We start from the raw sequence: 25,876 nt of genomic DNA, 5'->3' as shown, positions 1-25,876 counted from the left end.
CTGTTTTTCTATGTTTCGTAAAAGCAGGGTAGGGCTGCTGGGTGACATTTCAAAGTCATGCTCCGGCAAAGAATCCTGTCTCTCAATGGCAGCTTGCGAATTCCCTGTGGCGTTTAATAAAGCTTCTTGGTCTGTCAATTGTATTTGCTTCTTCAAAATGTCTTTTGGAAATGGGAATTCTTCTAAGATCACCATCCCCTAGACAACAGCAATTGAACACAGTTGGTTGACAACGGATTAACCCTCCTAAATAATTTTTAAGGGGCAGTCAAACCTGGCACATCCCCCTTAAATCCTCCCAGCAACTCTTTGGAGCACAGCAACTACATTTCAAATACACTTAACAGCTAAAATATAGACATTGTAGGTATTTTTGTTAATGAAAAGCTGCACGATTTATGCTACCCCTTGTAACAGCAATCACTCTAGTGTTATACCACTGCTTAAATATCTGTGCCAAAATTCAAATCAGAAATTCATACTTATTACGGCAACTATATGGTCATTTGTCCGCTGATTTAAGAGGTTTTTCAGTAAGAAACAACCACCCTTTGATTTGAAGTTGGTTATAGTCTTTGCAGGCAATAAATTTTGCAGGGGCATTTTAAAGTGCTCTATTTTTGTTATTCCTATCCATGCTCTAAGCAAAACATCCAAGGTTCTTATTTTTTACGTAGCAGAGATGGATACAATTCAAAACAAAAGCCTTTTATAATTTAATAACTGATTTAAGGTGAGCATTTTTAGAGTTTCATAATTACAGAGGGAACTATGATAAATATGCTAGCAATCTCATTGCTTTTCAAGACAATCTGCACAAATGTGGTATCAGACATGGTCTATCATCTAGAATGTCACCTAATAAGATAAATGTAACTTTTATGATAGGGAAATAACAGAGTTTCATAAACGAAACCAGGAAAAGAATACCCTTATTGTGTTTTCCACATGACAGATTAGAAAAATAAGTGTCACATACAATCCTAGGTAACACCTCAGTTGGTTTAACAACTTAAAATGTTACACAAAATAATAAGCAAAAATAACTTTGTAACAGTTAAAAACAGTTCCTCAAATAGTCCCTTAATTTGTCATTATCTTGAGCAAACAAATTCAATACTCAGAAAAGGCTATCAAACCTCTGCAGGTTTTTTTACAAAGAGAAAGGGAAAGAACTCACTTGCTTTTAAGTACTGACTGTTGACTCAACTATCAAGCAGATATTGAAAGAACGGGACCATTCAATTACACTGCCTCAAATTTGTTTTCTAGTGAGAATATTCCACTAAAAAGCATGACAAGATTGTCATCATGTGAACACAAGGAACGCCTATATTATTTCTTTACGCAAGACAGACTTCACCTAGGTTGTGGCTGTGAAAAATTAAGGATCCTGTAGTTTAACTCACACCTTGACTCCTGTCTCAGCAGCAACTTGCCCTAAAACATGAAAGCAAGTCTTAAAGAGACTTCTAAGGGGAGACTCGGAAAAAATGTGAAACTGTCCTGTTCTCATTGTGTCTCTAACTTATTCCCCTGTTTGAGTTATAAAGTCAAAGCTGAGAACAAAGATACTATCTAAAAAAAAATGTAGGTACTTGAAAACTTGCTTTAGTGCCCAAAAGGGGCACACAGCTTCTGAAATTTCCATCGAGTCAGCATTAGATTTGCCACATTCCTTATCAGGTAGTAGCCCATCATCTGTGCTTTTCCATTTACAGCAGACGGAAACAAATCCAGACAGTATCATACTACAACCTGCAGACCAAGAGCAGTTACAAAGTAGGGCGTATGTTCAAGGAAATTCAAGTATAGATCTAATTTTTATGTGCTACAACAGGAGGACAAGCTAGCTCCACAGCTTTAGACTCTTTTAGAAAAAGAATCGTAGGTCATGACCACAGACAGAGAGAAAAAAATAGCTCACAAAAGTCTAAAACACAAATTCTTAAGTCAGAGGAATAGGAAGACACACAGGAAAAGTGGTGAAAAGAGGGGGGCACACTCCCACCCTCCACTGGAATTTTGTTTTTTTAAGTTGCAGAATCCTGTTGACAAGCACGGGAAGAGGAAAGCAGAAAAGGAAGGAGAAAATTGACAGACTGTATGAAAAGGCAGAGATGGAATAGGTACAGAAAAAAAGAGGAAGAGTAGAATTAGAAGACTAATAGTGACTATATAGGAATTATAAATTCAATGGGTTACAGCCAGTAGGTTTTGGCAGTGAACTCTTCCCGCCCCTCTTTAGCTCGAATTATTTTGTTTTGCAGATACGGTTTGTTTTTTTTTTTTAATGGAAAGACTCTCAAAGACCCAGAGCTGCTACTTCTGCGTGCACAGAGATGGAGAGGACAAAATGTAGTAGGGCAGGAAACTACCCACAAGTTAACCATCTCCCTTCCTATTGTGTTATGGTGTCAGAGGAGTGGCATTTTGCTTGAAATCATTGTTCACTGGCTATAAATCACATTTTTTTCCACTCAAAACACACAAAAAACACTCTGAAAACATTAAACACAGCATACAAATTCTAATGATATTGTGTAACTACTTTGCAGCCACTAAATGAAAACAAAGAGCTCTTCTATCAGCCCACATGTCATTCCATAGCTGCTGCTACACACACGTATACAAAAAAAATCACAGCTGAAGAAAGTAAGTGTCTACCTTCACTATGGGACACAATACAAAATACTGAATACCACAGCTGGTAAAAGGGCCATGAAGTTTGCAAAAAGGAATGTCACTAAAGATCTCCACCAGGAAGACGACTAGGCTCCAAGCCAATATACCACCTAATGTGAAGAAAATGCATGACTAAAAGAATGTTCTTTCTCCCATTTCTCTGTTACTTATTTCTCCATGTTCTGCAGCTTGTGAGACCTATTCCACCCTAAAGGCTGATAGCTTTTGGGTGTAACACTGTGGACATACCCAGTACTTTGGGCAATACTAAAATACGGGCATTCTCACCCTTCACCAAAATACAAAAACTCCTTTCACTTCTGTAGGCACAGAGGCAGGACAGACCCTGAAACAAAGGCTCTTCAACTATTTTTTAAAGAAAAATCTGACTGGGGAAAAGTTGTGAGCAGGAGAGACAAAGCTGGATATGAAAAGAAGGGCTTTGAGGGCAAAAGAACAAGGAATAATTTTTGTTTATGTGATCCAAGGGAAGTGCTCTCTGGGGTGATTTCCTTCTCCTCTTCAACTCCCTCTAAGTCTCATGTTCAGCCACATGAAGTCTAAAGCATCTTCTGGCTCCTCTCCGTCAGCGCTTATCTGACCCCAGCATAGATCAGGCAACCTACATGAGGCTCCTCAATGGAAAGTCAATGGGCCCTCCTCTAAAACCCCTCACTATCACACTACCGGAATTATCACAGGTTTTGGCTTCTTGCACATAAGAATGACTGGGGAACACATTAAATTGATAGATAGATTATTAATGTTTTAGGAATGCGACTTTCCCACTGTCTAGCCAGTTCGATTTACAAAAACTAGTACATGAGTTACACACACTGGAATTTTAGTAATAATTAATCCTTGACCTGTTCAAAGTGCTGTACAAACATTAACTAGGTAATCCTCAGAATAAACATGCACTGTAAATAACAGAAAAACCCACCCTGAAACCCCACAACACCAAAATGAATAACCAACCACCCCTCCTGAAAACCAAATCTTGCTTCTACTACAGAGGGAAAAACTAGTGTGATAAATGCAGTACCTTGTGCTGGGCCCCTGAAAGTCACTAACAAAGTCACTATCACAGGTAAGAAGGTGAGAGTTCTCGACTCCCAGTGCTGTATTGATGCCTCTAAGGTACAATACTTTTTAGCTCCTGATGTCTTTCTCATTAACCTTAGCAGGCAATAGCCTGCATGGATACAAGAACTCTAGGGCAAAACAAACAACAACAAGGAACCAAATATTACACAAAACTCTGTCAAAAGATTATTTGAAAAGCCCGTTTATGAGCTTACAGACAATACCTTGGTGGCACGTATCTGCCTGTGAAGGTCAGTTAGTTGTTGGATTTTGTATTCTAGTTCTGAAATCTGGGCTTGAAGCCACGTCCAACGGCTGCCAATTCTAGCTCTGTCTGCAAGCCACTTCCATTCAGAAGTATAGCTGCTGTGAAGAAAAAATGCTGGTTAGTCCAAAAATAAAGATAACCACATTTGCACAAAAACATTTTTGACAGCTGCTCTGCCTCATGTTGCAAGCATCTCAGTTGCTTTCAGAAGATATCTGATTATATCCATCCAGTTTCACATCAGCTTATTTCTGTAACTACAGAACTTGCCCAAACCAGTACAATCAATGTTCACCGGCTATCCCCAGGCTAAGCTAGCTTTCTGTTCTGAATTCTAAAACCCAGGGCTGGGGAAACTACCAAGCTCTATCAGTTAATGCAGATTACAGATTTGTAAAGAATTCCAGTAACTCCACCAGCAAGAATCTGAATTCTTACACCACACTTCCTCCCACAAGCTTCCATGAATGTCGCTTGCTACCAACTGGAATCTAATAAAACACCAACCAGCAGTGACCAGATAGATATCAAGTCACTGCCCAAAAAACCAACGACGTAGTTTAGATTTTTTATTCAAGCCATTTTATAAATATAGATGTGTCAGTATAGTATAGTATAGTAAGGTCACTCTTACTGCTGTTTACAAATAGGTGTATTTTGTAACACAAAAGATATGCCTCCCAGTACTTGACATTGTGATTAGCTCAACTTTATTATGCTAAATTCATGACTGGTATCAGCAAACTTTACTCGACCTACATATTAAATAAATTAATGACATAACAGTACCACTCAACAAATAAACTTAATATCTAGTAAGTTTAAGCAACAGAGACAACACAATGCAGTATTTTAGTATGCAACTATCACTAGTATCCTACCATTAACTGAGTTTGTTTATTTAAAGAAAATGATTAGTGCTTTTTCCCCACTAAAGTTGTCAAGCAGTTTGCCACAGCTAACTTAAAAGAACTGTAAAAACAAAATCAAACTTCTTCCAGAAAAGAAGTGCTTTTACTCAAGTTATTGGGATAACTACTGGATCTAAATCCTGGATGACACCGTATGTAAGTCTTCCACAAGCAGAATACATGATCCCCTGTTCCCCAGGCAATGAAAAGTACTGAAGTATCACAAAAGAGACAAGAAAAAGCAGATGTCAGTGAATAGGCATAGGAACATCACACAAGTGCAATTGGTTTGTGCAGAACTACCTCAACAATGAAAGAATAGCAATACATCACCCAGCAGATGATGCTAGACATTTGCTGGCATGAGGCGAGAATCACCAAATGTGAGAATCCTAATATTTTCAGGGCAAAGATTATAAAGCATAATATAACTTAAAATCTCAGAACTCTCAGTCTACTTTAGCTGTCGTAAATAGTAAGAGTAGACGCAGTCTCCGGCAGGTTACCTCTAAAATACATAATTTCTCCCTTTTTTAACGTAAATTATTTGCCCACATAATTTACAACCAGCTTAATCTCTCTCCCACACAAAATGAACATACGCAATTAGACAGGAGATTGAAATGTCCTGTTTAAATCCAGATTGTAAATGCAAGCAAATAAAGTGGATTACCATAAAAAAGAAACTCAAAGACTCTATAAATATATACCATAATAAATTGTTTACATTTTATATATTCTATTAGTGATTTAGTCCTAGGAAAAAAGGCATATGAAGTCATCTTGTGAATACCCATTTTTCTGACAACCCCTTCTTATTTCTCAGGTCTTCTTGCCAAGAACCTCCCTGTGATTGACAACTTTTGCATGGTTGTACTTCTGGAAGTCATAAAATACAGTTTGCGGAGAAAGGGCAGGGGGGGCGACGGGGAATCCAAATTCCTAGTTGGCCCAAGGCAGAGTTCAATTAAATAATGTGTTCACACAAGTGTGGTGGCTGGAATAGTTAGGATTTGTATCAGGACCCTGGGATGGCAAAAAGTTAGTCCCAAGAAAGAGCTGCTTAATGAGGCTCTAACAAATCCCTTAGTTAATAATTTTAACAAAAAAAAGTTAAACAGGAATAAAGAGAGTAACAGCGAAAAACTCAACAGGATTGTTGAGGTGCTTATTCCTTTCTCAAAAGACAAATGAACAAACAACAAAACCCCACAAACCAGGACGTTATTACAAGAAAGCCAGGTGAAGGAAAATAAATCACACTGCCAGAATTACCTCCCAAGCTAGATGCAACAGAAAGAGAAAGGTGAGCTATCCCCAAACAGACCAAGGAGGAGGGGGGAGCAAATCAGAAAAATAAAAAGTGCCCACGCAGCTGGGAAACAAGAAGCAGAATGGAAAGGGCTGGAGCTGGTCTTATGCCACATACACTGTATAAAATCAGCATGGCAGTAAGGGAATCCATAATCAATACCAAACCACAGCAGGTTACAGAAGAACAGTTAAATACTGTAACCTTAAGACAAACACCTCATATCCTCTGTATATTACTGTCTTACATACTAAAAAAATATTCTGCAAAGTTACATTTACAGGATTTAATTACATGGTAATAATGATGTCCTTAGGCTCCTCTGTAAGGGTTTCCACCAAACTAAGCACAAACATTTTAAGCTCATGCCAAAGGAAGCAATTTTAGCTTCTCTTGCCTGCAAGCCCAGGCTGCCCCGTGCCCAGCGCCTGCACTTGGACAGCTACACAGCAACATGCATTAGAGAGTTGCTCATGGTTAATTTTAACTTCAGAGACAGGGTGAATGAAGTAAGTTCAAGTCTAGATCCCTTTCCCAGTTTTGATGCCTTGCAGACAGACAAGACACTTCTGCACTGCCACAAGGGAAGGGGCAGGAAGCTCAAGGCAAGGCAGCGAGCATGAACTCACATTTACGGGACAGGAGGTGAGAGCACTTCTGAACTCTGTTCCCATCTCTGTCACTCATATTTGTTTGATCTTGCATTATTTATTTACCATCTTTGCCTCTATTTCTCTACAAGCTATGTAGTAAACCTTGTAACACCTCAGAGAAAAATAAAATCACTATAAGCTATCCTCACACTCCTGAAGTGAGCTGTTTGCATGCAAAGTGGTATGGTCACTCAAGTGACAAGTGATAACCTACCACTGAAATTTGAAAAAAAAATTAAATAAAATCTGTAAATCTATTTCTGGGACGTTAGAGAGTACAGCATAACATCAAGATCAATTCATTAATTCTGCAAATCCAGAGAAGAAGAAAAAAAACACCAACCACAAAGGGTTACCAAAATAGCCAGGCCTGTTACTGAAGGAGGAAGTCAGAGCAGGTGCTAATGTAGAAGCTCCTGCTCTGGTTCCCTGTTGGGAATAAGACAAGAAAAAAAAAAAGTTTCTGTCTGTCCCGCTTCCTGTGTGCTCCTTTTGCAAAGCATCTTTACTTGGTTGCCGTGCTTTCGACTCTTAACATCATACATCCTCCACAGGAATTTCAAATTCATTCTTCTGCTGGCAACTCTATATAAACCACGTTACGTTTGCCAAAGTTTCTAATGTTCAGTACTGCAGTACAGCGAAATATTAAACTTGCATCGCTCTTGCGATGACTCTAAAGCTACAGATGATCTCCTGCAGTCATCCAAGTCTATTAGAACTGGAAGAGAACGCAGCAATACTGACTTCATATGACTAAAACATCTCATTTAAACATCCCTAGAAAAACATGCTGGAATTGTATTAGAGGCAAAATTTGTTTCTATGTGAGATACTGGCTTGCATTTCCCCTGGTTTGGTTAAACTGCAGGAGGTCAATCCTGCACGACTTACAGAAGAAGAAAGAAGGAAATGCAGAGGAACAAACAAGCCACAAGGAGCACAGATACAAAAGCAGCCAGTCAAAGTATGATCAGAAATGTAACTAGGAAGCAGACATTCAGGCTGTACTGTGTCACCCCAATGTATGGGGAAGAATTCGGCTGGGGACTGCCAGCAGCAACCGAGGCAGTATAAACATTTCATCAAAGCTATTTGCTTTTGCCGAGACCAAAGACGCAAGTGAAGGGCACTAAATAATATACTGCTAGTGCAGTCAATACTATCACTTGAACTGAAAGAAGTTTTAGCCATGATCTATGGACAGACTATATGGATCAACCCCTCAGCACTCTCACCTTCACCAAAAGAGAAAAGAGAATTGAGAAAAAAACATGCTTTTATGTAACCAAACCAACATCGGAGAATGCAATGGGACTATGAGAAGTAGTGCCTCCGTTATGTTGTGGGTGAGATTTATGTTTTCCCAATAGCTAAAATGAGTCTGCCCCGTAAAACAAAACCAGGCAACCTAACTGAGTGCAAAGGGGAACTGCTAACCAAGACACACACTGTTGCTTGGGTTTTGTGCATGGGGTTTTCTTTTTTGTTTGTTTAAAGGAAAAGAGGTGGAATTTAAACCTTTCAGGCATATTTTATTTTTATAAGGAAACAAAACAAGAAGCATGAGAAACAGTTCATAAATAATGAAGGAGAAACACAGTGGTGTTTAAAATGCCCCAAAAAATACAGAACCTGGGACTGATAGTAAGTATCCAGGAAGGTTGATTCAAATAGGTACAGTGAGCACAGGAAATTTAGAGCATGCAGCCCTGTGCCCAAGGCAAGATTCTCCGTAAATATCTTATATCCCAAAAATTAAAAGGGAACAGAGGCCTTCCAGCCTCCTAACTGCCACTAAGAACAAGTAATATGCCCCTACCATGACACATCTGCAGGGACAATGACAGGATGCTTCCTACTGACCAGGAAAGGAGGATGCTTGCAACAGTCCCACATCAAAACTCCAAAACGCAGGTTTGCGAACCCAAAACACAGTCTCCTTCTAAAAGGTTTGTTCCAAAGAACAGCAACATTTTCAAGTTACAACATTCTTAAACATGAACAAGTCAGAGAGCAAGACATTCATGCAGTGTGGGTGGGAAAAACTTCTGCAACTCCAAAATTCTGCATTAAACGTAAGAACAGCAGTTGTTCCTGACATTCCCTCATGCTTACATTTTCTCTCAGTTTCCTAACATGGTGTATTTTGCCAGGCCATATCCCTTTCAGTTTTAATCCAGTTCTGGATTGTTTTGGCCTCCAGTTTTCAGATGATTTAGTCCTAAAGTGACCCCATGATCCCAACATCTACCATCTCTGCTGGTTTTGGCTGGCATAGAGTTAATTTTCTTCACAGTAGTAAGTGTGGGGCCATGTTTTGGATTTGTGCTGGAACCAGCATTGATAAGCCAGGGGTGTTTTTGTTATTGCTGAGCAGCGCTTACACAGTGCCCAGGCCTTTGCTGCTCCTTACCCCACCCCGCCAGCGAAGAGCCTGGGGGGGCACAAGACGTCAGGAGGGGACACGGCCAGGACAGCTGACCCCAGCTGACCAAGGGACACCCCGTGCCATACGGCGTCATGCTCCGCGTGTAGAGCTGGGGGCAGGAGGAGGAAGGGAGGGATGTCCGGCGTGAGGGCATTTGCCTTCCCAAGTCACCGTTACGCATGAGGGAGCCCTGCTTTGCTGGAGATGTCTGAACTCCTGCCTGCCCACGGGGAGTGGGGAATGAATTCCCTGTTTTGCTTTGCTCGCGTGCGCAGCTTTTGCTTTCCTGTTAAACTGTCTTTATCTCAACCCACTAGTTTCCCCACTTTCACCCTTCCAATTCTCTCCCCCATCCCACCAGGGGGGAGTGAGCGAGCAGCTGTGCAGGTCTTAGTTTCCAGCTGGGGTTAAACCATGACACCATCCCTGCTGGTTCATGTCCTCCTCTTGCTGGGAACTCCTGGGCTATCAGAGGCCTATTGCCAATCATGTGACACTGAAATATTTGGGAGCAAGGAGCAGCTCATAAGCTACAGACTGACTACCCTCAGGATAAAGAGCTGATCACCTTCCTTGATGGGAGTCATGGAAAATAACAGTAGAAATTTATCATTTTGATGAAGGACTCAACTCTGGAAACTGAAATGCAAGAAGTACTCCAGATCTTTAAATCCCATGCAGACATCATATGACTCACAATGAAATTCATGAGACTTAACACAATGGAAAAAAAGAAAAAATCATATAACCCCCAATCCTCTTGGGAAGCTCACTCAGTTGTACAAAAACACAAAACAGTTCATATTCACCACATGGCACTCTATCACAAATGCTCAACAGCACACTAGTATGGTGGCGGTCTCCCAGGACCAGAACTTCCTGAGCTGTCCCTAATTTTACAGCAGCATTACAGTCAGTTTTCCTGTGACTACACATGGCAATGCTCAAAAAGCAGCTGGCCCGAATACAAGCATTTTCTTGCAAGCATCAAGGTGAGTGCAGGGCTTCTGACACCTTCTGTCAACATGTTGGTGAAATTCAACATGTCCTTTTTTCTTCTCTCTGCAGACACTGACAGTAAGTAAGAGATTACCTATGAAAACTAGGAGATGGTATCATATAAAACCTTTAAATTATGTGAATTCAGATATGTAGTGCATGTATTTTAGATAATCTTATCTAGATTTTGCTCATGAGATAAAAATGCCCACTCCCAACAAAAACTTCGAACACTTTTAATGGCTGAACAAACATGTCCAACTATGAAATGACCCGTAAATGCTTTCTCAAGGACTAATTCTTCCAGCACACCTACTGAATGTTTGTTTTCAAAATGAGCTCACTTCAGTTGCTGTTGAAGTATTAATTCCCCTGGACCAGTTAACTGTTAAACCCATAATAACCACATAATTAAAAAAACAGTGAGTGCTGTTTTATGAACTCAATCTCTTCTATGCATTCCAGAGTGCAAACAAGATTAAAACAAACTGCAACAAATATCATCTTCTAGTATCGTACTCGATCAACACTACACAACAAAACACTATTTACTCTGACAGTTCACTATCAGCCTTTGCTCAGATCATCCAGGAGTGCTCACTGCTGACTGACTACAGAGCGCAATATGCCGCTGTTTTGTGACAACCAGCACCAAACCAAGCTACACCCCGGGGTGGGGGGTGGGGGGATTTCTGTGGTACTCAAAATTACACTGCAATCTCTGTGAAGATCTGCAATCAGGTCATTCTTCTGGAGCCTCCGGGGTTGCTATCTTCTTTGGTGTTTAGCAGAAATTTTTAACTGGCGGAGATTTTCCTCTGAAACACTACACGTCTTCAAAACAGATGGGTTACAGTTCTCCCTATCATCTACAGACATTGGCAACTGCTTATCACAACAATTTCTGGCACCCACGCCTGGTCCCACCATCTCTGACATACTGTTGCCATTTAATACTTTCAGAATTGCATCCAATAACATATGTTGATACTAACACACAATACACATCTTATCTTCCCAAACCAAAAAAACTTTGTCCAGCTGAACATTTCTGCTAAGCCGTCAGGGTTGAGGAATTTATGCAGTATCACCTGAAATTATCAACCATAGCTGTAATTCTCCTTTGAAAAGAAAATTTATGGTACAGAACTAGGGGAGGAGGGGGAATAAGTAGCAAAAGAGTAAGATTTTTACATTTTTCACAAATATGAAAGGGAATTTAGAAGGGACAGTGGGAAGGAGAGAAGAGGAAAATTAATATTCACGAACCAAAGGCTGTAGAATAAACCTGAAAATATAAAAAGGGAAAGTCTCTGCGCTTGGACACCCTAGCAAAGGAGAAATTTCATAAGAATTTCACACTGGAGCTCTATATGCTCCCTCGTCTGAGAAATCACATCTTCCAAACTGATGAGATGCCACAGACAGTAATTGCCTGCTACAGGGTTCCTGCAAAGAATCACACCATTGCTACAGGTTTTATACCAGAAACTGAACCGTTACACTTGCACTGAATTGTTAACTCAATTTAGGGCTCAACAAAAGAAACTTAAAATTCGGCTTCTTAAAGCAGTGTTGTCTGCTACAGTGCTGAACTTTTCCAATGGCTGGCTTCACAACCTGGTAGGTGCTTTTCATCTTCAATTTTGTTGACATAGTTCTTTACAGCTGTTAATGATAAAAGGCCAAATCAGTTGGTGGAGGTGGGGTCAGTTGGGCTGTTAACTCCCCAAGAAGTGAAAACCTGCAAAAGGTAAACCACCAGCACCATTTCCTCTTTTAATAAAATAAACAGACTGCAAAATGCATATCTACTAATGCCTTTTGTTTAAACGATTTTGAAATTAATTTTTAAGACTCCATTGGCTCCCTAGCACCCCAGCTTCTTCCACTAAATCTCAGCATGCTGTAGATCAGACCAACATGGAGCAGAGAAGCAGGTAGTGCTAACATGCAAATAAAGAAACTTCACAACACCAGGGCTGCCTGGAAACAAGCTTATTTTCTTGTCTTTGGAATGGCACAACATCAATAGACTAACAACAAAACACCAGGAACACAGGCCTAGAAATTCTCTGCGAGTATTACACAACCGCCCTTGAAAAAGAAATCAAGAAAGTGGTGCTACGTCTGGATCCCATGCTCAACATAAAATAAGATAGAGCTTACAATATATGCCTTTAAAGACATGTGCAAAATGGAACATTAGTACAGCATACAAGCAGCATATGAATGCTGTCCAGCCACTGAAGTTGGTACCAAAATTTGTACATACATTCCTAGAAGGAACAGGTGGGTATGGTATTTGTCTAACATCTAACTCCAGATTTTAACTGATTTCTCTCTAGCTGTATACAGCATCAGATTTCAATGTAAAAATGGATATGGAGAATATTCTTTCTTGAGACTTTTTGGATAGATGACTAACAGCTGATCCAGAACTTGCCATGCCAGATGCACTGGAAATCATCAGTGGGTTTTTGGTAGTGGAGGGGCTGCAGCCCTGCACAGAACAGGGACTGAGAAGAGACTCAGGAGGGGTTGTGGCTGGTGGTGAAGCCCACAGCAGAGCAATGAGATGAGAAATGAGGAGCAGCGCCAGCAAAAGTACCACCACACACTGACCTCCACCTCCTGCCACACCCTCACCTCATCCCACCCAGGGAACATGCCTTGCTGCAAGCTGGTGTGAGCAGTGTGCCCACCATGTGTGGGGGATGCTACGGGGAATGGGCTAACAGAGACCTGGAAGGACGCTCCGAGTGCTCCTTTGGGTGGGAGGGCAGTTGGGCAGAGCTGGGACAGGTCCTGCTTCAAGCCCTAAGGCCTGGACCCACTCCACCTGTGGGACCCAAACGAAGCTCCAGAGGGGCCATGCTGAGTGTGAATGCCCTGGTCGGGGTGAGTCCCTAGCAGTGCTGACGGGGACCACGGGACACCCTGGTACATCAGAAACCAAGTCCTTTGGGCTCCCCGCAGTTGCTGTGAGCACACTGTGATTAAGTAAGAGAGGAGTAACCAAACAGTACTTGTCTGTCTGCTTTGCAGGGCAGGGAGGGAGTTTGTCATGAGGTTAAACCCTACAGTCCAGTCTGCAGGGTGAGACGGTGAGTGTAATGGATGTAGCATTGAACAGTTGCAACCTTCTTGGTTTGGGTGTTCTGTAGGAGCTTGGGGTGGAGTTTGACTGAGTTTTACTGCTGTCCCCATGGGCTGGGAAGAAGGGGAGTACATAATGCACATATGTTAAACCTAGATGTTCAGGTTTATTTTTTTTTAAAATACCAGAATCAGTAATTAGAAGTTTGGTAATTGAAAATTAAATTGATTTACATTCCCCAACAGAAAACTTCTTCTCGCCCACAACAGCTAGGTAAAATGTTTGGATGAAAAGAAAATAATTTACAGCTATTTCAGTTTCAATAAAAAAGAGCACACGTCAATATATTTAAATCTGACATCTAAAGTTACATTCCTAACCCATATTTAGCAGTATGAATGAAGTCCTGTTGCAGGAGAGCATTCCTATTTTGGGAAGTCTTTATGCACACTTTTTATTTCATGTGAAAAGGAAAGCATTTAAATGATTTCCTGTATCAGGGGCCCACATAACACTGATTTTCAAAGGCACTGGATGTACCCCTTTGAAGTAGATTCTCATGAAATCAATGTTATCTATAAAATGAAATAAAGCTGCCTTCACAAGATGTTATAAAGACACTTCATTGTTATTTGTAAACAAATCTTTTAATTAAAACAAACACATTTCACAGCTTTGCAAAAGAAAAAACCTAGCCATAAAACACCGATTAATCAGCAGTTGACATCAAGCACCAAACTCTTGTCTGCCATTTAATTAAGCATCTGAGGTTATCATGTATACCCACATGTCTGATGATTAGATTTTCTATTCTGCTAGACTATGTTGACTGTGTATTAAACTGTCATTCAGAAGAGTAATGCCAAGTTTTTATTTAATATGCATTTAACACCTATCTAACTCAAAGCTCTGACGTTCCTGGCTCCGAGATTCCCTTGCAGGTTACGACTTGTCAGACCTTCTGCCTTTCATTAAAACCTTTCAGCAGCTGCAAAAATATTAATGTAATTACAGGTTAGAAAACAGATCCTCACTCATAAGGAGCATTACTCTGGTATTGTGAGACGGAAGTCTTGCTCAAAAGCAAGTTATTATTGCTGTACATGAGATCTCTAAAGAAAAACAGTAAATGCATGTGGGACCCTAAAGAAGTTGTAAATCCATCTTATGGAAATTCAACCAAGTGAGGCTGAATATATTCTGAAATAATACATTTATCCCTAGAGTGAAAACAGAAGGTAATATAAAGCAATCTTTTCTTTCATTCCCTAGTAACAATTCTCCTCCTACATCCTAGTGACAGGAGCCAAGAATTGAGAGAATGGAATTCATGAAAAAGCAATGTATAAACATTTTTAAATCAGCATATTATTAGCACCTATGAATTTATACTTATTCAAAGCCATCACACTAATCTTCTATGCAAATAAGACATTTCCTGGACTTGTAAACTAAAAACGTCTTAAAAACTGGAAACAATTGCGGTTTTGTGCTTAAGAAAAATGGAGAGCAGTATTTAGTCCTGGCAGACTCTCTTCCGCCCCTTCCCAAAACCAGAATTCAGTTCTCATATCAGGTATGAAGCGCTGTTACAGTTCAGAGTGGAAAATTAGGACCTGATCTTGCAAAAAGAAACAGCTTCCCCTTATAACGTGTCTCAAAGACAGGCAATAAACCCCAGCCTTTAAGCAGTGCCTTCTATAGAGAGGCCAGCAGAACTGCATTGGTGTTGCTCAATTAGCCATGAGAAAAAATGCTAGGAAAAATGGAAAATAATCCAGAACAAACAGATTAGATCTGGAGATACTAGTCATAATATTTTCTTCCTTCCTGTATTCTCTCTGCCTTACTGCTCCCCTCCCCACCAAGTATTTGTAATAAAAGCAGATTTCCCATCTTCTCTCTTTCCAGCTAGCAATCTAAGGGAAAATAAAAAAAAAAAAAGGGAGGAGGAGGAGGAGAGAATAAAAAGATTTACTCTCTCTGCACATTCATTATAAAAGTTTCCAGGCACAATAAACCCTGTGGGCATGGAAAAAATATAACAGTGCTTCTTCGTCAGGCTTGAGGTTGCTGGAGGATAATCAGTAAAACATGTCTTTAAAAAATCAGAGGAAAAGCATGAAAGTATTTCAGAAGGAAAAAATCCCACCAAATTATGCAAAAGGACTTTATTCGGGTAGGGGAAGGAGGATGGGGGAAACAGGGTAGACAGAGCTACTTATTTTGCAGAAAAACCTATTGTAAGCAGCTTTTCTCTCTAATCAATTAGGAACATGTACTACTATTTGATGGAGCAGCTATGCCTTTGAAGAACCCCTGTGATGTATGGTTTGATTCTGGAAGATCATACATGTAGTGCATGTAGAAGAAAAACTCTGCACCCTGCAATTTTAAAGGTTTCCCAAATAAGTCTGATGCTCATGTGGTTCTTTGTGGTACACTGCAAACAAACAGAACTTCTAACCGCATCAGGAACACACACAGAATACATGAATAAGGATTTGGAGTTGGCCTGGAAGGATACAATACAGAGGTCCCAGAGCAGAGCTGTGTTGTTGAAAAGAACTTTGTGCTCACATCTCCTCCCCGAAATCTGTGACCATTTCTATGGATAGTCTTCCATCTTCATGAACCACAAGGAAGATCAACAAGTTCCAAGTAAACTCAGCTGGTGAAATGTTGTCTATGTCGCATTTCAAGTGGTTGACATTAGTTGTGAATTCCTGAAGGAATAACTTACGGTCAGCTTGTGATGCCCTCCTCAGGCCCTCTGTCCACTTTGCTTGCCAACGCCTAACAGTGAGCTAGCAAACAGCACCTAACATCTGCCTTTGAGAAACCATACCCTGTGTATAGTGTCTCAGGAATTTCCTCCCCGCAAAGACTGGAACAGTACTAGAATACGTTACAAATTACTAATGGAAATTTGGTGTTTTGCCCAAGAAACCTTCCATGAAAACTGACAGGTTTAAGACATTCATGAGCTGACAATAGCAGCAAAATGACAAAACTCCTGAAAAGAGCCAACTGTTTTTTCATACTTCTTTTTAGCAAATACTCAACGGACCAAATGTGTTTTAAGCTCTTGAAATGGGTTGAGGCTTTCCAATTACTCTAGGAACTAGGGAAGTTCAAGAAGTACTGTGAATTGTCAGCTACAAGAACTGCCTGCAGAGGCAGACCAAGGATGTTTCTTTTCTTGAGGACAGCACCTATATAAATCCACAAGGAATGAACAATGGTCTAAATATCTTATAACAGCTATTTGCATCTAAACAACAAAGGTATTGAAATAGATGGATAAAGACAATCTTACTTGAGACACAAAGCACTGGGACACAGCTCAGAAGACCTTATGTCAACACTCATTGGGCAAAACTCTTTCCAGGATAATGAGAATGAACAGATTCAAAATGCTAAAAATAGCTCCAGGTTTTTTCCTACCGTGAAGAATTTGAGCTGGAATCAACTTCTCCCTCCTGATGGGAAACAGACTGTTCTCAGGAAAACATGGTAACTGCAGGTTCCTCCCCCCTTGCACATTGGATTGGCACCTCCTCCCCCCAAAAAAAGGATAAAAAGCACCAGAGTCATGACAATGACCAGCCACCAGTGTGATTATACTCTCAAGTTAAATGCAATCAGCATACTGTGACACAGGCAAACCCAAAATATTTTCCCATTCATCACTGCATTAATATAACCTTATAACATCTACAGTTAAGTATTATGAAGAATATCACAGAGGAAGAGCCTTTCCAGGTCAGTAAAGTCTTCACTATGAAAAATAAGTCACAGGCGAGGAAACATGTATTCTCTTGCCCACATGATCACGTTATTTCTGGAAAGCACTAAGAGTCAATTCCCTAGGAGAGAAAGGCATTTCAAAGAATGTAAATCCACTTAGCAGAAATTAAAATGAATGTTAACTTTGTTCGTTTCTTTTGCCCAGGCGAAAGGCAATTCAAAGAGTCTTAAGAGTGGTAAAGCTTAGGAAACAGCAAATCTCACTGGTGAATAACTTGATTTACCTTTGTCACCTAGAAGAAAAAGTGCAGCCTTTTAGCCACAAAGACAAATCTTGGGAAAAAGTTGGAGAAATGAAGAAAACCGCTCCAAGCTGAAGAGAATGATAAATTCAAGTAAGACAGAGCCTGTCCTCACTGCAATGTTAATTCAAGCATTGCCTCAGCCTATGCACACAGACAAGTCTTCTGCTTAAATTAGGTAGTACTTTAACCCTGAGCTTGCTGGCCCAGCAGCACAATTCAAACACCAGTGATTCTTGCACTGCCAATACAGCAAGGCCTTAGCTAATGCACATTGCTAACCTCATCACTGCTGCTGCTTGACTGCTGTTCAGCAGTAAGAACATTAAAAAGGGAGGGGAAAAAAAACAACCCACAAATAAAGTGTTGCACTGAGTCAGACTGTAGATGATCTACCCAGTTTCCTGCCTCTTAGCAGCCGCCAAGTCTTACAACAGGGCACGCATGGAAGGAGCAGTGCTTCTCCAGAATACTCCCTCAGCTGCCAGCAACAGCATCTTGGGGATTTCCTGAGCCAAAGGTGGTGTCTTTGTACTTAATAATCCTCTGTGGATTTTTTCATCAGTGCAACAAAACAAACCGAGTAAGCCTTAAGTGGAATGATAACTTAACTTAAGGAATTCAAAAGCCACACGAAGAAATAAAGGTAAAGGACTGGCAGGCAGAGTTAGAAACTCGACCGTCCCTGGCAAGAAGGAAAAAAGGAAAACCTTGCGCAGAACTTCAGTCCAAGTTCTACATTATCCACTACCCTTCGAGAATCAAGAGTTTCTCATCAGTTTTTCAGTTTATGTAATCACAAGATAAGAATCCTAGAGGCAGAGCTATTACTCAGAAGTTCAACCATATCACCTAGGAGAAGAATGTGGATTCTGCTATGCTGGGAAGAGCCAAAAATGCTGTTTTTTTCATTAAAGTATTTCAAAAGGAAAATAATTCTTTTGCAAACTCAAGTATTTAAGGTGATCCTAACTTAGTTGGCAAGTCATTATGCTTTGGTTGGACTTTAGTACAGTATTTACCATTCTGACAATACGTAAAAGAAAATGAAAACTAGTTTTTACTTTGCACATTTTCTCCTCTCTGTTTTCCAGGCCTACAGAGATTAATGAAACGCAGCAGTGATTTGATACAATCATGCTATACTGAAGCTTCCCTAACTGAAGCCATAAACACGTAAACAGGCACAGCTGCTTTCCAATTTAAGATAAGCTTCCTTGATTTCTTCTGAACATTATGCTTTTCAAGAAACAGACCAAGAAATATATGTTTTTAAATATTTATTTTTCTTCAAACAGTGTCACTCTTAATGCTTTCATTCACTCCCTAACTAGAAGTGTAGGTGCCGTGAAGCTCTCCTACCAAGCTGCTGCGTTTGTGTGAAGCTCTATTCTGTGTGTCACTGTCCTACCACATCCTAACAGACCTCAAGACATACTTTGTCCTCTCCAGCTATAGTAAGGCATAGGCAGCTGTCCTTTCACCACTTTCTAAAATCTCTCTTGACCACAAAGATTGTGTTCATAGTGTAGCAGGGTAGGGGAAAAACAAAAATAAAAGAAAAAAAAAAAAGAGGCTGTACCACCATCACAGAACAATTTTACTATCTGTTTCTCTTACCCACCACTAACTTCCAAAGGTGCGGTAATTTGTACTGACAGGATCCCTATCAATTCAAGACAGTATTAGTTAATGATATTAATTTCCCTCTGGTTCTTCTTGAAAAAGATAGCAGCAACAATAAAAACACCACTGCTAGCTTCATTCACAGTAGCAGAACAACTTCAGTAAGTAAATTAACATTTTTTAAAATCATAATTCAAAGAACCAAACTTTTTCAATATACAACCCCCAATACTGGATGGCTTGACACCCATATCAGATGATGTATCAGATGATCATTCTTACTCTTTGTCACATCATAGTGGATTTCAAGATCCTAACATTGGCTAATTCTTAAGAACTCCAGAATAAAATTAGAATGATTTTCCTACCAGCCAAAAACATAAAAAAAATAGCACTGCTATCACTATTTGATTAACAGCACCATCTGAGTATTTAATAATTAGCAGTACTAATGTAATGCAAACTGGCAGAATTGCAGCACAAAATCTAGCTCTCTACAGCCTAGCAAAGTAACTGTTCCTTAAAGGCTGTAATTAGAATTTCTTTCTTTCTGTCTGGCCCCTGCCAAACCTAGCTCACACAGGCAGCCCTGCTGATTTCAGTAGCACTATCTATTGAGTGAGGTTACTCACACAAGAAGGAATCTGCAGGTCTAGACCCTTCCATCTTGATTTATAAGCATGAAGCACATGAGTCTAGCAGGAATTTAACACTTACGCTTCCACAGTTGTTCTTACAGTCTGTTCCTCACCATCTTCATCTGAGCTGCTACATGTTGCATCAGAGTCCAGATCCTTCTCCACACGAGACAGCAGCCCTCCAGCAGAAAGTGCAAACCCCCGGATTTCACCTGGTGCAACGCTAACTCCATTTTGGAGGTCCGTACTCAAACTACTCTCCAAAGTAGTTGTGGTGTTTTCTGGCCAACCTTCAGTGCACCTGAGGGAGCTACTGCTCAAATATCTGGTTGGCTCATGGAAAACCTTCATTCTTTGTAGCTGATGTTTCACGAAGCATTTCAGCTGCTGATCACAGTGTTTGATAACATGCTTTGCCAGGAGCATTTGTAAACGTTTCTGAGTTCTTTTGGCGCGACTGATTTCCATTTGTTGCTTAGTGACACACTGGAGTAAGCGAGCATACACCTCCTCCGGGGTGCAGCTCAAAATCCCTTCTGAAGGCCCGTGAAGAATTTGGTGTAATAAATCCCCTTTTATTGTTTCAGCGCAGACTTCCAAAGCCCTACCCAAAAAACCATTCTTTTTGTACCATTTACCACTTAAAAGCTGCATTTCTTCTGCATTACTGGATTCAGTTACATTTGAATCCAAAAGTCTCTGTGTTTCTGACAAATTCGGAGATGTGGTCTCTGAAAATGTTTCCCCTTTGACCTGTTCCTCAGATTCTGAATGACTAATCCGATCAAATGATGTGTCAGCACCATTATGTAATGAATTTCTCATCTTGGAGCAGTCGGGCGCTCTCGCTTTCGTTTGCTTACCGGTTTTGTTGCTAAACGCAGAATTTGTACTCATTAACAAGACAGACTGATAGTGCTTGGAGGATGGTGGAGAACCAAAATGCTGCACACTGAAGATATCATTCCTGAGGTTGGGCTCAGCAGTGGGGAACCCCAGGACTGAGCAAGTAATCTGTGCGATGGAGTCCTCTTTTATCTTCTCTTCCACTGCTCTGGAATTTTCCATGCACAAAGCTGTATCAGACTCCATAGCTCTAGAGGACAAAGAAGGTGACAAGTGGATACCATGACCTTTTGTTGCTGCCTCTCTGAGGGCTGGTGTCATTATAGCTACGGTAGGTAGTTTACAGCAAACCTGAAAATAACATGGGCCATGTAAATTTTTTCATTTTGATGACAGTACAAATATAACAACTGTCAGGTATTTCATTCATTCAACATTTCAACATTATTCAAAGATTCCATAAAAAAGGACATTATCTAAGGAACATGGATAGACTACACTTCCTACCAAGTCAAACAAGAACATTCCTCCTGTTTTTTCTATAATTCATTATGGAGTTGTTCTATGTGCAATGAAAGCCTTTACCTCTCAGGGGAGCAAGTGTTCATACCTCACTGCATTTCTGATCCTATCAGTCTGAGAAATAAGACTCACAAAGTTCAAGACTGTCATCTAACTTTGCCCAAACTGAAAAACACGACCATAAAGCCATGTGACTGGAAGGATGCATTTTAAAGTATGTGTGCGAGTGTATGTATGTGCACACAGAGATGCACATCTACACACTGGCACCCCAGAAGTCTCACTGGATTTTATTTTCATCTGCTCTAGAGATGAGTTACTTTTTGAGTTGCATTTGGTTTTCATTCAAGTATTGTTTGTTTAATATTTAAATGAGTCAACATCAACAGTAGCACAGAAATGGGAGCTATGCAGCTACCTATTACAAGTTCAGCAAAGCATTAACACCTACCACATGATGAAACACTCTGAAATAAACTCAGAGGCACTACTGAGAGTGCCTATATACTTAATATAAAGCTATATACATTAAGTATACATATACTTAATGTAAAGCTATATAAAGCAAGTATTTGATTAATTAATTATTATATATTCTCACAAATACACTTTAGAAACTAATCATCAAGGCTAATGCTTTAAAACCAGAGACCTGTGTTCTAAATGTTTCCTAATAAAAATAATCTTTCCTGTGCCTTTGTATCCAGTTGTTTATTCATCAGGCACTGCTTGCATAATACAAACACAATATTCTTTGCTAATCATTTGAGTAAAGACAAATGGTTTTCCTTTATAAACCCTTTTGCCTGTGGCTTGCCACAGGTTAGATGAAGGGTTCCTAAACTTTGGGATCAACAGGCCAGTGTCAACCTTCACCACTTCTTGTCAGCAGCTATGCTGCCATGTCACACTGTATCTATTCCACAGCCTACAGAGCAGGAATCACACTGCCTTATGCTGTACTTTCAGCTTTGTTTAGGAGATGGTTAAATAAACCAAATGAAAGATTTAATTGAACATGGCCTAGAGAAGCCTGAAAGATAAGCTACTGTCAGTTCTTCATTAAGAAGCTAGAGACAAAACAACAAACAATAAGACAGCAGTAACAAAAGTGAGTGTAGCACAGTAGTTCCACAGTAAAGTCTCTTTTTAACCAGTGTACTAGTTGAGCAGCATTCCCATTGCCCTCCTTTCAATGTCTTCCGTTTCTTTGATCTCCACAGCAACTGCCTAGCTCAGCAATTTCAATGCACAGATCCCATAAAGGGTCAATGATTCTGAGACTGCCACGTATGGATCTTAAGAAAAGCAAACTCCCTGTCTGAAGCCTTAGCTTGTTTATAACTACAGGTTTCATGCTGAAGTTGCAAACATTAAAGGGAGATGTGTAAACCAAAGGAGCTGAGAAGTACCAGTCTGGATACTTTCTCCTTAACCCTACAAACACACAGAAAAACCTAAGAGCCACATGCTCCAGTACTGCCTTAACGCTCTCCATATGCTTTATTCACCTTTCATTGCTCCACATTGTACTTCAACCATGAGATCTTCATCTCTGTACATACCCAGCACCACAGGAACCAGGTTTGGTGGTCCTAATGCTAATCCTAAATGATACCATTACCTAGGACTCTAACCTTTATCAACAAGCCAGTAACTTCAGTTTACAGAGGAATTCAGCACAAAGTCCTCCCCAGTGGACAGCTGTTCAGCAAGAGCCCCATTCCTAGGATCAGACAGGAAAATGCACTGATGAGAGCTGCAGCCCCCAATTGCAAAGACTCTGGTGACTGGGCAATGCTCTCAGCATCTGTCTGACTTGTGGCTTTGTGTCTTTCCACTCTTGTAAGAGCTAGCAGGCACAAGAATCTTTAAATGCAAAGGAGTATGGATTCAGACACCTATGCCTCCCCCTTTCACAGCATATGTTGAATAACTATAGTAAGTGAAAGTGATTTAGCATGGCTAAAACATGAAGGCTCCGGAGAGAACTGAAGCCCACTTTCTCTGTGGGGTTACTATGAACTCAAGGGATCACAGAATCATTAAGGTTGGAAAAAGCCTTTAAGGTCATCAAGTCCAACCATCAACCCAACACCACCATGCCCACTAAACCATGTTCTGAAGCGCCACGTCCACACATTTTTTGAAAATTTCCAGTGACGGTGACTCCACCACCTCCCTAGGCAGCCTGTTCCAATGTTTGACCACTCTCTCAGTAAAGAATTTTCCCCTAATATCTAGTCTAAACCTCCCCTGGTGCAACTCGAGGACCATGTTAGATCTGTCCCTGAGAACTCCAAGAAGCTCTCCCAGAAGAACGCTGTCAGCCTGGGATCTACATGCACTGAGCAATGAGTTTATAACTATTCCAACTTTACCATCTACCTTCCTTATCCCAAGTGGTTTAACAGTCATAGATTGCTACTCCTGAACACCAGGAAACATCCTTGCAGAGGTGCTGCTCAAGCAAACAAGAAGTTTGGAGATGTGTATTTCATACCTTTGTGAGGATGGAGGCTATTCAAAAAACTGGTAGCACAAAATTTCCAGAGTGCTGTATTTTAACTTGATCATATTCCCTCAAACACTACATATCCTTCTGGTACAGTTTCAAATTTCCTAAATGGCAATGAATGCCATTAGCAAATTATTCCAAGGGTTTTTTTTGAGTTTGGGGGACTTTTTTCCCCCCTCTTTTAGGAGACAGAGGGGAAGAAATCGAAGTACCGTCAAAATGAACCATAAACATTAAACTAAAGAGCACCAACAAACCACGGACTAATCAGGAGTCCCTGACAGAAGACGCTTAAATTACAATACAGCTAAAAATATAAGTAAAATGCTTTTGAAGAGAGAAATTGCTCAATTAACCCCTTACCCAGCAACTTGCAAACTTCACACAATGTTTCTGCCGTGAAGACAGTCGTGTGAGACACTTCAGGTGTGTTCCTCTCATTTCAGTGACATCAAAAATACTTTAAAAAAGCTGGTACTGTGCCAATCTGCAGTCATTGGCATTTCTCCAAGAAGTTCACACACATACACTTGTATTGGCATATGGGCAAAACAAAGTATCAGCTGCAAAAAAATTAAAAACAAATTTTACTGCAAGTACTTGGCTCAATAAGAATTGTACAATTTTCATTTTGAGACATTTAATTTCATTTTGGCAGAAAGCAGCAAAAATAATTTCACTCCACCCTTATTGGAAGTGAGTTTCCAGAGCCAAACCTATTATGTCCTAGGGGGAGAACAAACCAAAGTGCAGAGGGAGGGAAGACAAATACTGCAACATGGTATTCAGGAAGAGTCTGTATTTTCATTCTGGGTAAAGCTTTTTTGTCATAGGTAAACCATTTCAAGGATTTTTTCCATTGTGTACTACTTGAGGTTTCAAAACCAGAACAGCTGAAATGCTACTAAACTGGCAAACAGTTTGCTTTTCATCTGCTGAATATGCACTCCACTTGAAAGACTAAATAGTATTGTAAAAAGAAAAGCTGACGTAAAATAAGTACTGGGGAAGGGAAGAAACAAGTACAAGACACGCACAGTGCAGCAACTGATGTTTAAAGTGACTTTCTGCTTATCCTCCCCTAATACCTTAATTACACAGGAGGATATAGCCAGAAATTGCAGTTTACCACAGCCCAATCACTCCCCCAACTTGCATCCTGCTCCCTTCTCTCACCACAGCTATGGGGCCCTAATTCCCAGTGACCTCTGCTCCTCTCCTCCCTATTACCTCCAGTTATTTCTTAGTCCTTACTCGACATTTCCATGTTATACCCTCCTCTACCAGGCTTACCTCAACAAGATTTGTCTACACCCTTAAACTAGTGTCTTCATGGTGGTAATTAGCAGCCCCCTATTAGAATAAACCTAACCAACCCAACCACAAACCTGCCTGCACACAGGGTGGCATTCTCTTCCCAGCTTTTGTTTACAGTCCTTTCACTTTTTGACTCTTCCCCCCTTGCATAACACTACCACTTTTGTTACACAACACTGCAGACAATGTTTTGGGGGATTTTTTTGGTGGGGAGGATTGCTTTTGTCTTTCAGTGGGTTTTTTGTTGTGATCTTTTTGTTTTCAGTGACAATAAAACTCCATTTGCAGAAGGGTTTGTAAGGCTCCTCTGTCCCAGCCTTCTCTCTCCCTGTAAATTGAGTCAGCTTTTGTCATCCCAAACACCTGAAACTTTCTTGTTAATAATGAGACACCTGGAGACCAGGAGATACAGCTGCCTTCTTTCTGATTCACAGAGTGAAATTTTTTCTCTTTTTTTTTTTTTTTTTTTGCTTTCAAATTCAGGGGCCTACAAATTAATACAGCTGTTCCCAGTTTATTCATAGATTAGCAGTGCTTCGCATAAGCAAAGTTCCAACTTCTATTCCTTGTCTAGAAGGCATTTCAAAAGCAAAGCAAAGCCACTAGCAGCAGACCGCATCTGGTGAAACACCCAAAATTAAGCTCTGCAACAATGTTCAAAAATATTGTATTTCAAACTGACAAGAACTGCTTTAAGGTCTCTTAGATAAAACCTGCAGAAGAGATGGCAGCTACATGAGCAAGCTTGATCTGCCTACAACACAACTGACAAAACCTGGTTTCCTACAGCTTTGTGTTGTTTGCCCCGTAATCCCTAGCTCCTTTTGGACAGCCTTCCCGATAATCACTGGACAAAAATAAAGCAGTGCTCTGGCAGACAGGCACTACTGCGGCACTGCCTTAAGCTGTACT

The 25,876-nt window shown here is 40.4% G+C and overlaps 1 protein-coding gene across 1 annotated transcript; it reads right to left on the bottom strand.

The window, feature by feature from the left end:
- Nucleotides 1-20,952, bottom strand: LOC104613762 (KAT8 regulatory NSL complex subunit 1-like protein; the record flags this gene model as incomplete). Its single annotated transcript, XM_010294402.1, has 3 exons — nt 19,841-20,952; nt 3,996-4,137; nt 1-198 (listed from the first exon to the last, which is right to left on the bottom strand). Coding segments are annotated over exons 1-3 (1,428 nt in total), but the record flags the coding sequence as incomplete, so codon positions are not given.
- Nucleotides 20,953-25,876: the final 4,924 nt, after the last annotated feature.

This window comes from Phaethon lepturus, unplaced genomic scaffold, assembly GCF_000687285.1.
Source record: "Phaethon lepturus isolate BGI_N335 unplaced genomic scaffold, ASM68728v1 scaffold12409, whole genome shotgun sequence".
Classification (NCBI taxonomy): domain Eukaryota; kingdom Metazoa; phylum Chordata; class Aves; order Phaethontiformes; family Phaethontidae; genus Phaethon; species Phaethon lepturus.
The sequence above is the reverse complement of the archived record's forward strand: the minus strand, read 5'-3'. Positions and strand labels throughout refer to the sequence as shown.